The sequence below is a fragment of the Lycorma delicatula genome, chromosome 2, assembly GCF_047948215.1.
Source record: "Lycorma delicatula isolate Av1 chromosome 2, ASM4794821v1, whole genome shotgun sequence".
NCBI classification, from domain to species: Eukaryota; Metazoa; Arthropoda; class Insecta; order Hemiptera; family Fulgoridae; genus Lycorma; species Lycorma delicatula.
Genome location: NC_134456.1, coordinates 151,756,476 through 151,770,818, shown reverse-complemented (window position 1 = coordinate 151,770,818; position 14,343 = coordinate 151,756,476). Strand labels below are relative to the sequence as shown.

Here is a 14,343-nt window from a genome sequence, read left to right as displayed (position 1 = left end):
ACAATCAAGTTCCCTTCTGCACAAAACAGCAGACATGCTTACAGAACCACAGTAGAACCTCTTCCAACATTAAAAATCTGGCAGATCATTGGACACATATGGATGCTGCAACAAAATAACATCCAAACCTCTACGTAATGCAATCTCTCCAAATTCAACCTGAGCAATATAAGCACCCTGTGCATTCAACTGACCAAATCTAATCATTTAATGAAATAGAATTATGGTACATATCAATAGCTCTCTGATAATACCCACAATCTTTACTGTTCACAACTCAACCTTTCCTACTTGTGTCACGTGTTGAACTAGAAGCCTGGAACCTGGAGCTTTCCTGATATGAAGAAAAAAACTACAGTTGTCTCTCCTATCCAAAGAAGGGCAACTACCACAAACTTACCAATTATAGGCCAATATCTATTCTAGGAGTAGTTCCCAAGATATTTTTTATAATTAATAGTCATCTTTATTGCCAGTTTAGAATCAAATTATTCCACAGCAACCAATTTGGTTGATATGCACAGCTTTGTTACTCCAAAAATTGAGAAAAGAGGGCAAGTTGATACTCCATAGTATCAACTATATTGTAAGAGGATATCCCATAGTATCCTCATTTACAAGTTGCAGAGGATTGGAGTCACAGGACCTATGCCTCGGAAGGCTTCAGTCATATCTGTTAACAGCAGGTTTAAAGTGAAGGTGGCAGGGAAACTGAGGAATGAGTACAGTATATCCTCTGAGTTCCATAGGGCTCTCTGTGTTCTTTACTTTTTATTTTATTCATCAGCAACATTTCCAGTGGATTTTCATCGCCTGTTTTCATTTATGCTGATGATTTGAAGATCTCGGCAGAAGTTAATTATCTTCTTGATCATAATATACTTCAACTTTATTTTTTTAAAACGGTCTGAAAATAATGCAACTTTATTACAGGAAGACTGCAGTAATATCATACAGCTGAAAAACTCTTGTAGATAAATATGATTACATGTTACAAATCAGTTGGTCATAACCAGAGAAGTTCATGGAATTAATATGGATTCTAAACTGTTTTCTCAATGTATTACCAACATTGCTACATGGACAAGGAGGAACTTAGCTTTGATTCAGTGGATTGGATGTAGTTTAATAAGACAAACTACTCTGATCAAACTGTTTCTGTTATTCTTCAACCTGTTATGGAGTATTGCTCAATTATATGGAGTTACGACTGGGCACATACTGTTGACAAGATTGAAGCAATCCAAAATAAATTTTATCTTATTCTTGTCAATAGAGGTTTTATTTCTCCTTATATTGAACTGTACCATGAATTAAGTGTAAATTGTTTGCAAAGGCTGCAGTACTTTTCTTTTACAAGTCTTTGCACCTGAATGTGGAAGGATTCTTCTTCCTGGTTGGGTTGAAAGTACTTTATGGTAATGCTCAAGATTGCAGGCAGTTTTACTAGATACATAATTTGAGATAGCTCCTTTAGCAAGATGTGTTGTAATTTCGAATGAGTTTGCAGAACGCATTGACTTTTTTTCTTAAATGCAATTATGGAACCTTCACTAATGTTATCAGCAAGTGAATTAAAATAATTTGTCTCTTGTTCCACATTTTATATTGTATTTCTACATTTTATGTATTTTCCTTATATGTTTATTTGTTATTTATTCTACTATTTGATAAATTGAATTTTTGAAACGTGCAAATGTTTGACTGTTCTGCTTGAATAATTTTCCTCCATTGGTTGGTTGTTTGGGCACCTTTGTGGAAGGAAACAGCAGGGTTTAGGGGAGAGTGGTAGCTCTGCTATAAAAAAAAATAAATTATTATTCTGATAGTAACACAGAAACCTGAGGAGGCAGGCACTTCTAATCTCCTGACTCATGCATCCATTTGTATTTGCTGTGACTGCCAACTGACAGTACACCACATACTAGCGGACTAGATTAGCGGATAGATGTATCCACTAGATTTTTGTCACCTATTTTCATTTATGCCAATGATTTGAAGATCTGTGCGGAAGTTAATTATCTTCATGATCTTACCTTGTGTCTGTTATTCAGGACTGCATCAGAATTTAAAATTGGGACTGACATCAAAAATATTTTAGGTAACATTATGACAATTTTATCAGATTTCATACGATTTCTGGAGGCTGTACATCTGGATTCAAAAGTTTGATTATTCATACAATCTTTTTAGTTTGTTTATGCCAGATGATAGTTTTGTTCTTTTAAGTTACATTTTAATTATTGTATTTGATCATGTTTTAATTCCCTCTTAGCATACGACTTAGGCATTTTCTTCTATTTTGTGTTTACGTGTAACTTTGTATAATGTTTAAATTTAATTTTTTTTGCTTTTGTGAAACAACGTTTTTTTAATATTCCATTGCTGACACTAAACTGTTTCATTTAATTCACACAGTCCCATTAAAACATGCAACTAATTCCAAACTAAACCATAACTTTATTAATTTTTATTCTATATCAACAAATTTTACATCAAAATTTACAGAAAATTATAATCTATTAAAAATAATTAATTTAACTGTAAAGTTTTTTAAAAACATTTTCAAGTATGGTAATTATTAAAACATGGCACTATACACAACCCACATCACATTTAGTGCACGATAATGGGAGGATTTTCTTATTTTATTGGCTGAACACACTGCACATCTTAAACCACCCTTTCTAGCACTGTTAGATAGATGTTACAGCATCTGGAAAATGTAGTTTGGCTGAGTCACAGACGATTTTCTCATTTTTTGTTGGTCTACTTTTTTGGCTGGTGGCTTCATTGAGATGTCTTATGTTTTCCTCAAGCAAGGCTTCTCAAAATTCCAATGAATTAAGTTTACTTCCTTTTTTTAAGTAAATTGTAAGCGTTAAATATATACATATTTATTAACCCAATGATGTCATTTAAATGCCTACACAGCTTACTTACAAATCCTACTTAAATCCCCTGGCGATTTGTTGGGGAACACCATAATACATATAAAATCAACCAGTAAAGATTTTTCACTGAAAATGTCTCACAGTCTCAATTACATTTGTTTTTCTCTCTGTTAGCCTTCTATATAAATCTTGAGATCTTGAGAAGAATACCAAAATGTGTGACCGTGGTCCAACAATGGTTCAAACATGTCGATTACAACTATTACTGGCAGGAAGAGTAGGATTTATTATATCATCACCTATATAAATTTTGAAATATAAACAATAGCCCGAACTAGATTAACAAATTTTGTAAAATTTTATTCCAAATCTTGATCCTTTAGATCTACTACATTGCGCAAATGAAAAGTGGCCTATGAATTTCATTAGTTTCATCATCCAAAGATATGTTCTGAGATGGGAGATATGTCGGAAAATTTTGTAAAAGAATTTTTTGTGATAGGCCTTATTTTTTTTTAGTTTTATCATTTTCATTTTTGTCAGTAGTGAAATCCAAGTAATGTGAAATTAGCTGGAGTCTCTATCTCTCATTGTTTCGTAAAATATGGGGCATCTAGTTTTACTCCAATACAATTGGGATACGCGATTTTCACACCTGCGACATCAAAATTACTAAAACAAAATAAACCCTAATTTCATCTGCAGTAATTTGAAACCATTTATCGTCACCTTTCAACTTTTTCCTAACAGGATTGTTCAGTTTCTTCGTAGCGTATGCATTACTTTCATTACAAATTTTATGAAACAAAAGTTCCATAAATTTCAAAAATTCTGAAGTTCTGAAGGTGGATCTGACTCAAACTTATTCAATGTATCTTCACAAATGCCATTATTCAATGTATCTTCACAAATGCCACTGTGTTTGGTAAAAGAATATATAATGGGTTATTTTGAGTTTTTGTTCAATTCCAGTTACGTTGTTTTTTCTGCGTCATAGTTCATATGCACTTAGCAGGGCCTGGTGCAGCATCATTATTATCATTACTTTCCTCACTAATTTCATCATTACATTCAATAGAACTATCACTACAACTTTCTTCAGACTTTGATTCATCATCAGAAAAATCACTACATTCATTATCACGATTAGAACTGTTTTCTAAACACTTTCTCAATTCTTCCTCATCACCACGAAAATTAAAGCATGAGAGCGACAGCCATATCTCATGGAATGGAAGAGAAACAAGACAAAATTGCTAAGAAATAGTGGGAAAACCTATCAAACATTAAAAAAAAAAAAAATACTTCAGAACAAGGAAAACAAATTGAGGCCACCTTGTGGTATAAACTGTAGGTTGCAATGAATGTAAAGGTAAGTTAACTGAAGAAGAAAGATTTTCAGTTTTTAATAACTACTGGAAACAGGCAGATAATAAGCAACAAAATTTTACTTTACAGAGCATGACTGCCATTACACTGAAATATTGTTACACTGCTACAACCGAAGGAAAAAGTGTTCATAAACCAAATAATGCATTTTATTTAACTATAAATTCAAAAAAGATATGTGTCTGTAAGCCATTCTTTACAGTCACTCTAGGAATTATTGATAGGTGTATACGTATGGTTTTGGTAAAAAATAAAGAAGGGTTTTTAGAAGACCATTGAGGTAAACATAAAACTTGAAGTACCAGAGGAAGGAAAGAATATATACGGGCACACATATGGGGAAAATAGAAGTCATTACACTCGACCACATAGCCAGATGTGTACATCAAGGGCAGCAAAACGATAGTCAGTCTGCATAGAGATTATGTGAAGGAGTGTGAAAAAGAAGGAACCATATGGCAACTATACAATGTTCTCTAAAAATTTTTAATATTGAATTCGACTTATCTTTTTTTGCCCCAAAAAAGACAAGTGTGATAAAAGCATTGCTTATGATAAAGCTAATGAAGAAGAGAGAAATGATTTACAAAATGATTATGACACTCACCAAGAGGAGAAATCTTAAACCAGGAAGAAAAATCATCTGACCGAAGTAAAATTGGTAATATTTTCAAAGTTGCATGCTTTGATCTAGAAGCAGTGATGTCTACTCCTAAAGGTGAAGCCTTATCTTTTTATTATAAATCTAACCTACTTACAACTTATCTACTGACAAAAATAAAAACAACTAATTGGGTAAGGTCCGTAGTTACATGTCCCATGAGAGTGAAGGAAAATGCAGATCGATCAAAATAGGTACATGTCTTTTTTGATGAAATAAGCAGAAAAGTTCAACTCTGAAGATTAGAAATTATGTTCGTTAACATGTTATGTTAGTAATTAACTTCGTTTACTGCTGCAGTCAACAAAAAAGCATATTTCTATGCAGTGGTAAATTTTAAAATAAAATTGAAGTGGTTGGTCGTTCTCAAAATGAAGGAGACACTGCACTGATTATTGAAAAGCAAATTGAAGTGTCGTATAGAAATTCATTTAATGTAGTTAATATAAAGCAAGCCTTTACTGAAACAAATGGTAGAGAAACAAGAAAACAGAAAACCAAAAAGAAATTACTATCATTTGAAAATATAGAATTGAGAATTGCCTTTGATCAGCCCGTTTCAAAGAGAAAGTACAGTGATCTCCAAAGTCTCTTAAATTCTAACTTAATCCCTAAGTGTTATTCAAGTTTCTATAACCTGCTGCACTGTTCTGAAAAATAGGAAACTAACAATTTTATGACCACCATTATTTTTTATAAATAACTGTATTTTTGTAGAATGTTTACTTTTATAATTGAATAATTTTCTTTATTTTTACTCCTTTTTTTAAAGATTATTGTTTATGATTTATAGAAGCTTCTCTATAAATACGAATACTTTTTTATTTGTAATTTTTTAATTTCTTAATCGTATAAGTAAGTTATTATTTTTTTCTTATTGTAATAAAAAATAAAAATTATAATTTTTTATTAAAAATAAAATACTTTTCATTTTTTATGACTTTCTGTTTGTAGCATTATTCTTATTTTATAATTTTTGAACAGAAATTGTTTACTGCCAGTAACAATATTACTTAGTATGACAATTCGTCATAATTTTTTTTTGTAAGATATCAATAATGAATTAAATCAATGATTTAAATATACCATTGAAGTGTCTGTGATAGTGGCATAACTGAAATTGTTTTTCTTCATTCCGAGAAAATCATATGAAAAATGAATTTCTAAGATAATTACTGATGCACTATATTCCAAAAATATATTTCTATTGATATTGCAAAGATACATTCTTAATCAGATTGGAATGGTGTAAAATATAAAAAAATCATAAACAAAATTTTGTTTCTTCATTATCTTGAAAATTACAAATTGTGACTTATACCATTATTGCTGCAGTTGAACGATATGTATAATGTTATAATAAAAATTAATTTCATTTTTTTTCTATTTCAGGGCATATATTTGAAAATTCGGATTCTTCTGCACTTAAACGGCGGCAAATAAATGTTCGTAATGGTTTAAATGAACAATCATGAAAAAAAAATTTTCTTGAATTTGGAATTATCTTAAGCTATTATAAAAAGCTTGTATCAGATCAGTCAGTTGTTGTAGATAGTGAAAACTGGATATATTTATTAGGTTTGTTGATATTAAATAACTTAATTTATTTTCAATTATAGTACATAATATGCTGTGTGTACATAAGTATGTTTTATTTTTTTTATATGTACGATATTGTATAAACTATAATGATGAATAATAATTATTGTTTTTGACTGAATAGTTTATAATTATTTATCTTAATTTAGTATTTAAGCATTTCTCAGTAAACCAAAAAGATTTGGCTGTTGTATTTTTTTTATGAAATGTTGGGTAAGACAGCTATTAATAAAAGTAAATGGTCAAATATATATTATAAGAAAGTAAATTATTCTTCTAGATTTATGTATCAACAAAGAAAAATTTAAGTATCTATAATTTAAAATTATTACTTAAAGAGTTATGGAAATATTTTTAAAAATTAATTTTCATTATTTGCAAGAACCATAATATGTACTTTCAGTGCAATATTATATTTTATTGTGATGTATAATCAAAATATTCAAAGTGCAGGGTTATATGATAAAAATGTTGAAATTTTTTTTAAGAAATTTGATAGCTGTTTTGTTTAAGGTTTCATAAACTTAAAACTTGTGTGTGGGGAAATGTTATATGGAAGTATTGTAGTTGTAAATAATGTTTCAAGCCTGAGCAGGATTTAATTCATAACTCTTAACATAGTGGTAGATTATGCTTCTTTTTTTTTCAATAGAAAACTGTCACACTATCCTTTTTTTCTTTTACCATCAACAAGGTTTTTTTTTAATTTATTTGGTTTCTAAGATGTTGGCATATTCTCAGATATGCATTGCGATACTTTCATTTAGAATTTAGTTTACCAAATGTTTGTCCATAGCAAAAATTTTATATAAATTGATTGCACTAATATACATTTTCCAGAAATTGGCTAAGTGTATACAGTAACCCCATAACATATTTATTTTACCTGGTTTTGATTTTACACCACCAATAGTAATCAGGGATATGTATTCAATATATCTGGAAAAAATTTGCATTCTTAAGAATGACTGTTATCTTATATCAGGTTATAGATCACCGTCAACCATTATAATTATGGCAGCTAACATACTTATTTTTTTTATTTTTTTACTTTTATTGTCACAATCATCTGCATCCTTGTCTTAACACGGTGATCAAGTCTCTTCACCCTACTCTACTTATTCAGATTATAAATAACTCAACTTTTTAAGTATTTTCATTTTTTACTCATTTGTTAGAAGTTTTCTAGAGTACTGATTATTATTTTTGTAGACATTATTTATTGGCAGCAAGACAACCAATATTTTTAGTTTTTCTTTCTTCCATCAGTAGTTGACTGGTTTGATACTATTCTCCATTTCTTGCTATTCAGTATCTAACTTTTAATTTCGACATATTTACTTTATCCTACATCCAAAATTATCTGTTTCATATTATATTTCAATCTTTGATTTCTACAGTTTATACTTATATATGTTACTCCATTAACAAATTATGCGTTTTCATAAAGGGTCCTATCAGTATAGTATCTGAAAACATTTTTCTTTGTTCATTACCATGTCCATAGGTGGATGGATTATCACTGCTCTTAGTATTAGTACCATTTATTATATGCCAACTTTTTTCATGTACATGGCTTTTCCTATATTATGTTTCTACTCTTCTTATTTTGTGTGTGTGTGCGCATGCATATGCACATGCATTTTATATATATATATATATATTAGGGTGGGCTAAAAAATAAAGAAATTAATATTTTCAAGTGCTATTCCATGGAAAACTTGCCTCTAGAACAGTTATGTTAAATAAAAAAAGTTATATTATATTATCTTATACCTGGTGGTAGCACATTGCACCCATTGGGTTGGTCTAGTGGTTAACACGTCTTCCCAAATCAGCTGATTTGGAAAGTCGATAGTTACAGCGTTCAAGTCCTAGTAAAGCCAGTTATTTTTACACGGATTTGAATACTAGATCGTGGATACTGGCGTTCTTTGGTGGTTGGGTTTCAATTAACCACACATCTCAGGAATGGTCGAACTGAGAATGTACAAGACTACAACACTTCATTTACACTCATACATATTATCCTCATTCATCCTCTGAAGAATTGTCTAAACGGTAGTTACCGGAGGCTAAACAGGAAAAGAGGTGGTGGTAGCACATTAGCCTGAAAGTTTGAGAAAATATATAAATTTCATACTTTTTCCAAAAAATAATATAGAGATAAGAACTCCGGGTGCAATCAATTATTGGCTCATTTTAGTAGGACAACAGTAAGGATAAATAAGTTGAAAAATAATACATTTTTCTTTATTTTATTATACATTAAACTTCAAAAACAACTTACAAATCCAAAATTGAAATATTTTAAAAGAAACAAAAGTTTATTTTCTGTCACTTGAAATGTTTATTTTGTTAGGCAATGCAGTTTTTTATTCATCTTATTCAGGTAGTGTGAATTTAGATTTGCTTGAAAAACTTTGCATTGATGATCTTGAAAAAGGTATCGTTCTTATAAAACCATCTTTTGAACTAAATCCAACCACTTTTAAGATGCCTCTCTTACAAGCTTGATGCATTGTTCTACTGCTTGGGTATGACACGGGAATTTGTTAAAAGTTCCATTCAGCTGCTGTTTACTTGATTTGACCTTAGGCCAAATCTCTTGGTCAGTGACTCTTCGTAGCAAAGGTGGTGGTGAAAGTGTAATAAATGCCCTAGTGAATCATTTCGATGTGGTCCTTAGCGTGGAAATTGATTTTGGGTGTTTGAAAACTCCTTATTGAATTCCTTTTAGAAGCTACAATTCTAGCCTTTATAATTCTTATATAACCCAGCTCTCTTACACGATCCCTTTTATATAATACTATCATACTCAAAAGTAAGTTTTCTGGATGGTCAAAAAATGTGTTTCTTTCAATTACTGGGCCAATGACCTGTAGCAAGTTTTCTGGAAGGAATCTTGATGATTTTATAACTTCAAATACATGTTCTGGTCCATTTGTGAAATATTTACTTATTTTAATTTGAAACCATACAAGCATATATGACTTTAAGATGAAAGAAGCTTAAGATCTTGTGTTCATCTGTTGGGTTTTCGATACTTATATGCAATCAGAGAACTCTGTTGGCTGTTGTTAAGTACCTTTAGTGGGATTAATGTCCAGCAGATACTGTTGATCTCTGCTTAGTATTTTTCAGTTAATATCTGGAATCTCGCACTCAATACTGTCAAAATTTACCATCAGGAGTTTTTCACATTTACTGAGTTGTGTGCCAGTCATACCACTAAATGATTTTGGTCCCATTGTTTCACCATCTAAAGCTTGAAACAAATGACAGAATGGCAATTCACTAAAGTGTATGAGACACACCTCCCCACTGTAGTGGTATTTTAATGTGTTCCTCAATTTTACGATGACCTGTTTTCCAACCTGTATTAGTAACGGTGTCATCACATCCAATTATGTCCACTCCCTGAAGTGAAAATCCAGTTTCAGTTAAATAAAAGATAATGCTGTTAGCAATGTCTTAAGCAGAACCAGAATAGGGTGAAACATGGCCAATGTAAAAACAGAACCTGGTTCTTTTAAAATTGTGTAATGCTCCTCTTTTATGGTTCTTCAAAACTGCTTTGAGTTAACTTTTTCAATCACAAGAGTGTTTTCCTTCCTTCCATCAAAATACAGTCCTTGAAGTGGGTTATGCTTTTCCTTGTTTTGCATTTGAAGTACTGAACGGGTAATACTTTTTTCCCCGTCTTAAGTTTATTTTTGTCAACAACATAGATGTTGTCTTCATCAGTTACAATACCAAAATCCTGCAACAGACTTAAAACCACAGCTGCTGTTGCTCTATCTGACAATCCAAAGTAATCACTAGTCAACGCAGTATTTTTCAATTTAATGCGCATTTGCCATGGTGACTTAATTTCAGACTTTGGTAATTTAAAATCATCACTATCATTTTCAGTGACTTCAGATGAATTACTTACTACCTCTTTTGGCCGACAAGTTTCTGAATCTGTTTGTTTTGAGCAAGATGGCTGTGCTGTCACATCAATTGTGGAATGAGTTCTTTTATGTTTGATTATCTTTCTTTCAAGCCTTTGAGGAATTTTTTTTGTTTCCTTTACATCCACACTTCCAATTTTTCTTATGCCACATTTTCTTTGCAAGTACATGAATTTTAGTTCAATGACTGGTATTTCTTTTTACTTTTTCATATGTTCAGGTAATAGGCACAGGCACTCACAAACATCAGTGATCTTTTGGCAATTGCAGTCTAAAGTTATTTTGCACTTACAAGCAGAGATATCAAATAGTAACAAAGATTTCTGCTTGAATTCCTCAACTCTCTTTTTGAACTTTTCCTTTTCCTTATCCTACTTATAAGATTTCAAAAGATTACGATAATTGTTATGGTATGAATTAACTGAACAATTCATGGTATGGATTAAGTAACTGAACAATTCTGTAAAGTGTAACTGTTGGTATTGAAGCTTTATCAAACACGGCTTTAACTTGTGGTGCCACAAGTTTTGAAACTTGAGAAAAACTTACTGTCTGTTGTTTGCTTTCAATGCCAAATTGTTGTAATATTCTTTAAAAAAACATTTGAGAACATCTTTATACGTCGAAAGTTTACTTGCAAGATAACTCTTTTGGGTGACCGAATAATGGACAATTAAACTTGCGAGTAATTTTCTTATACACAGCCATTAGGATACAGTAATAAAATAATGTTATAAACAAACACACTTATCAGTTATAAATTAACATTATTGAAGCAAACACTACTGAAACACACTGTCGTGGTCATTGCCTGGCTCAACACTGTCAGATACTGTTGTGTCACGAAGCTCACAAATGGCAGGAGACGCACTCACTTTACATTGCATTGTGGGTAAATTCCATAACAATGGTGTGGAATGGTGGGGGGGGGGGTGCAAAGCAACAACTGGAACACTAGAAATGGTAACGGGCTCCAATAGACAACATTGCACGTCGCATACAGTTTGTAAAAAATATGTTAAATTACAGATTTTTAATGCTTTGTGCTACTCAGAATAAAGTAATTTTTATGGCTATCTTAGTCCAGTGAGTTTTCTTGCATTACTTTTAAATCTTTTTCAATATAGCAGTTTTTTATCTTGTATTTTTATACAGTTTTTAAATTCAAGATAACTGTATTTTTCAATAAATTTCAAATATTTAAGCCCAATGCACTACCGATAGAAGTGATTTTTCTTTTATTACATCTGCATTTTACTTTTCTGAAGTATAGCATTTCACGATAAAAATTAAAAATTCAGCCCACCCTAATATATATATATATTGGTTTTATTGTCAGTAATATTAAACTTTTTATTTATTTTGGACTTATTTATCACTGCTTTTTCTGAAATTTGTGAAACAGCTGGGTGTTAGTTTACACAAAGGCATCCTGTTTGAGAAATTATTTTTAATGTGTCCTTAATGTAATTGTATAAAAAGTGTCCTGCTATACCATCTAAGTGAAAATACAGGGTAGATATACAGCATATAAAAAAAACTTTCAGAAATAAACATGATTTGATTATTCTTTGTTTTTATATTTTTAATGTAATTGTATTATTACTTAATTAGAATTGTATTATTAGATAATAAAACTAATAAATTATTTTGTTATTTATAAAACTTCCTTCCTATGTAATTCTTCATTTTATGCCTGTTATGCAGAAGCTCAATGGGGAAAGCATTTTATGATGGAGGTATTTCTCCTACCTTCCCCATCATTATTCTTACGCTAAAACCTTTTGAATTTTTTTTCTTAAAAAAGATTTTTATTTTTTAATAAATTTTTTCTGTTATTTTTATAATTTTAGTCTTGACTGATATTTATTTTTTTTTTTACTGTTAAAATTGATTGTACTGTAATCTTTAATTTGAGCTTTGCTCAATAGGCAGATTCATTTGCTATATTTTAAGCAAAGAAATTGTTTAAATTATATTGTTTAATGGGGTTTTTCACTTAAATTTGTGTTAGATGAGTTTAATATACTTTCAGATGATTGTACACTATTTCGTGTTAACATATTTTTATATCCCTACTATTATTTTTAAATGTTTTCATATATATAACAATTTTTTTATATTATTTATTTTTTTTTAGATGAAGTACTTAATACTTGGTATGTGACTATTATCTCTCTTGTCTTGTCATTTTGTCATTAAACGAGATAGTTGAAGAAATGGTTTCATAAATTTTTTAATTTTTTTTATACAAGTTAAGTAATTCATCTTTCCCATTAATGCTTGATAATGATTTTGTTGAACAATAATATTTTTGTTGTTTTTAAATCATGTTTATATTACTATATAAATGGTATGTATGTGTCATATCTAGTACAGTTTAGTAGACATAATAAATATGATTTTTTTTTTAACAGAACTGTTTAAATAAAAATAATAATTTTCTATACAATAATGATTTTTTTTATATTTAGATGTTTGTATGAAAAAAAGGCTTTTAAATCTAAATAATAAATTCAGATTTTCATTCTTACATGTCAGCATGTATTTTGCTTCAGTAATATTTAAAAATCTGGTGGATATTTGTAACTATAGTTTATTTGTTCATTCCACACATATTGATAGATAAATTTAATTTTCCTTAATCACTGCTTATAGGTTTTTTTATGTATTATTTTTTTTATTGTGTATAGATTGATGAGACATTGATAATATACTTTATTCTATTATTTTTTAAATTAATATAAGTTACCATTGATCATTAGTTTTTTAATTTTAATTTAATTGTTAAGCATATATGTGTTATTTTTTATTTCAATTGATGTGCATTGTAGCATTATTATATTACAAGTAACTGTTTTTGGTCTTTATTAAATTAATTTTATTATTTTAAACATATTGTGGTTAACATTTTTTAGGCATAATTATAATAATGTTTTGTTTTATAGTATAAAATTTGATAAAATAAGAAATCAATCGAAAGAAGTAACAATTACCAAACAAGATAGCGTACCTTATCTCTGCCCCTTTTACTGGATGACTGCTTTTATTGGGAGACTTGTATGGTTACTATTTTAGCGGATAATTGTAAAAATATTCTTTTGAACTGATATTTTGCAAAATATCTTAAAATGTTTCATAAACTCACTGTAAGTACAGTCGCCACCAAGTAACAGCGAGCTTGGAGTGGTAATGATTACTACCCAGTTGTAAAAACATGTTCCTTGCTCTTAGCAATCCCCCTTAAAATAATTATTCTATTTTTAACAAATGAATGCAACAATTTTGAAATGAAAAACAGTTGGCCAATTCTGTGCTGTATGTTGCAAAATTTAATAATGGATGACAAAATATTATCTATTATTAATTACATGGTAAATATTGCAATTATGGTTGTTTCTGTAACTTTAATTGCTTACTGGAAAATGAATTATCCATTTAATTCCTCCACTAGAACGCTCTCCTTGCTGTCATCACTATCTTCAGTATAACTGTCACTGTTATCACTCACTACATGAAAAGATAATGAAAGATTCTTTCAGAAAATTTATTTAATGATTCTTGTCTCCAATATTCACCTTCGATTTTTTTAACTTTTTCACAGTAAGGTTTCTATTCCAGTGTTCATCACACATTGAATTCATTTTATCTTCATATACTTTCTGTACATATGACATCATAAATATTGTGTTGTGGTTCACAACATGTCGTTTTGCCTCTGACCATACTATCTTGATTGGATTTAAATCAGGTTGGTAAGGTGGAACTTCCAACAGAACTTGATGCCCAACCAACAATTTGTAAAATTGGTATCATTTTCTGTGACTATTTTTCAACCTAATTA

At 30.0% G+C, this 14,343-nt stretch overlaps 1 protein-coding gene across 3 annotated transcripts in view; it reads left to right on the top strand.

Moving 5' to 3' along the window:
• The window catches only part of Pss (phosphatidylserine synthase 1 homolog l(3)77CDf), a 93,376-nt gene extending 86,712 nt beyond the window's left edge, over positions 1-6,664 (top strand). For all 3 annotated transcript variants that reach the window (XM_075356477.1, XM_075356475.1, XM_075356471.1), the window contains one exon: positions 6,337-6,664. In XM_075356477.1, coding sequence (XP_075212592.1) covers positions 6,337-6,419 — 83 coding nt within the window. In that variant the 3' untranslated portion in view covers positions 6,420-6,664. The remainder of the gene's footprint in view (positions 1-6,336) is intronic.
• Positions 6,665-14,343: the final 7,679 nt, after the last annotated feature.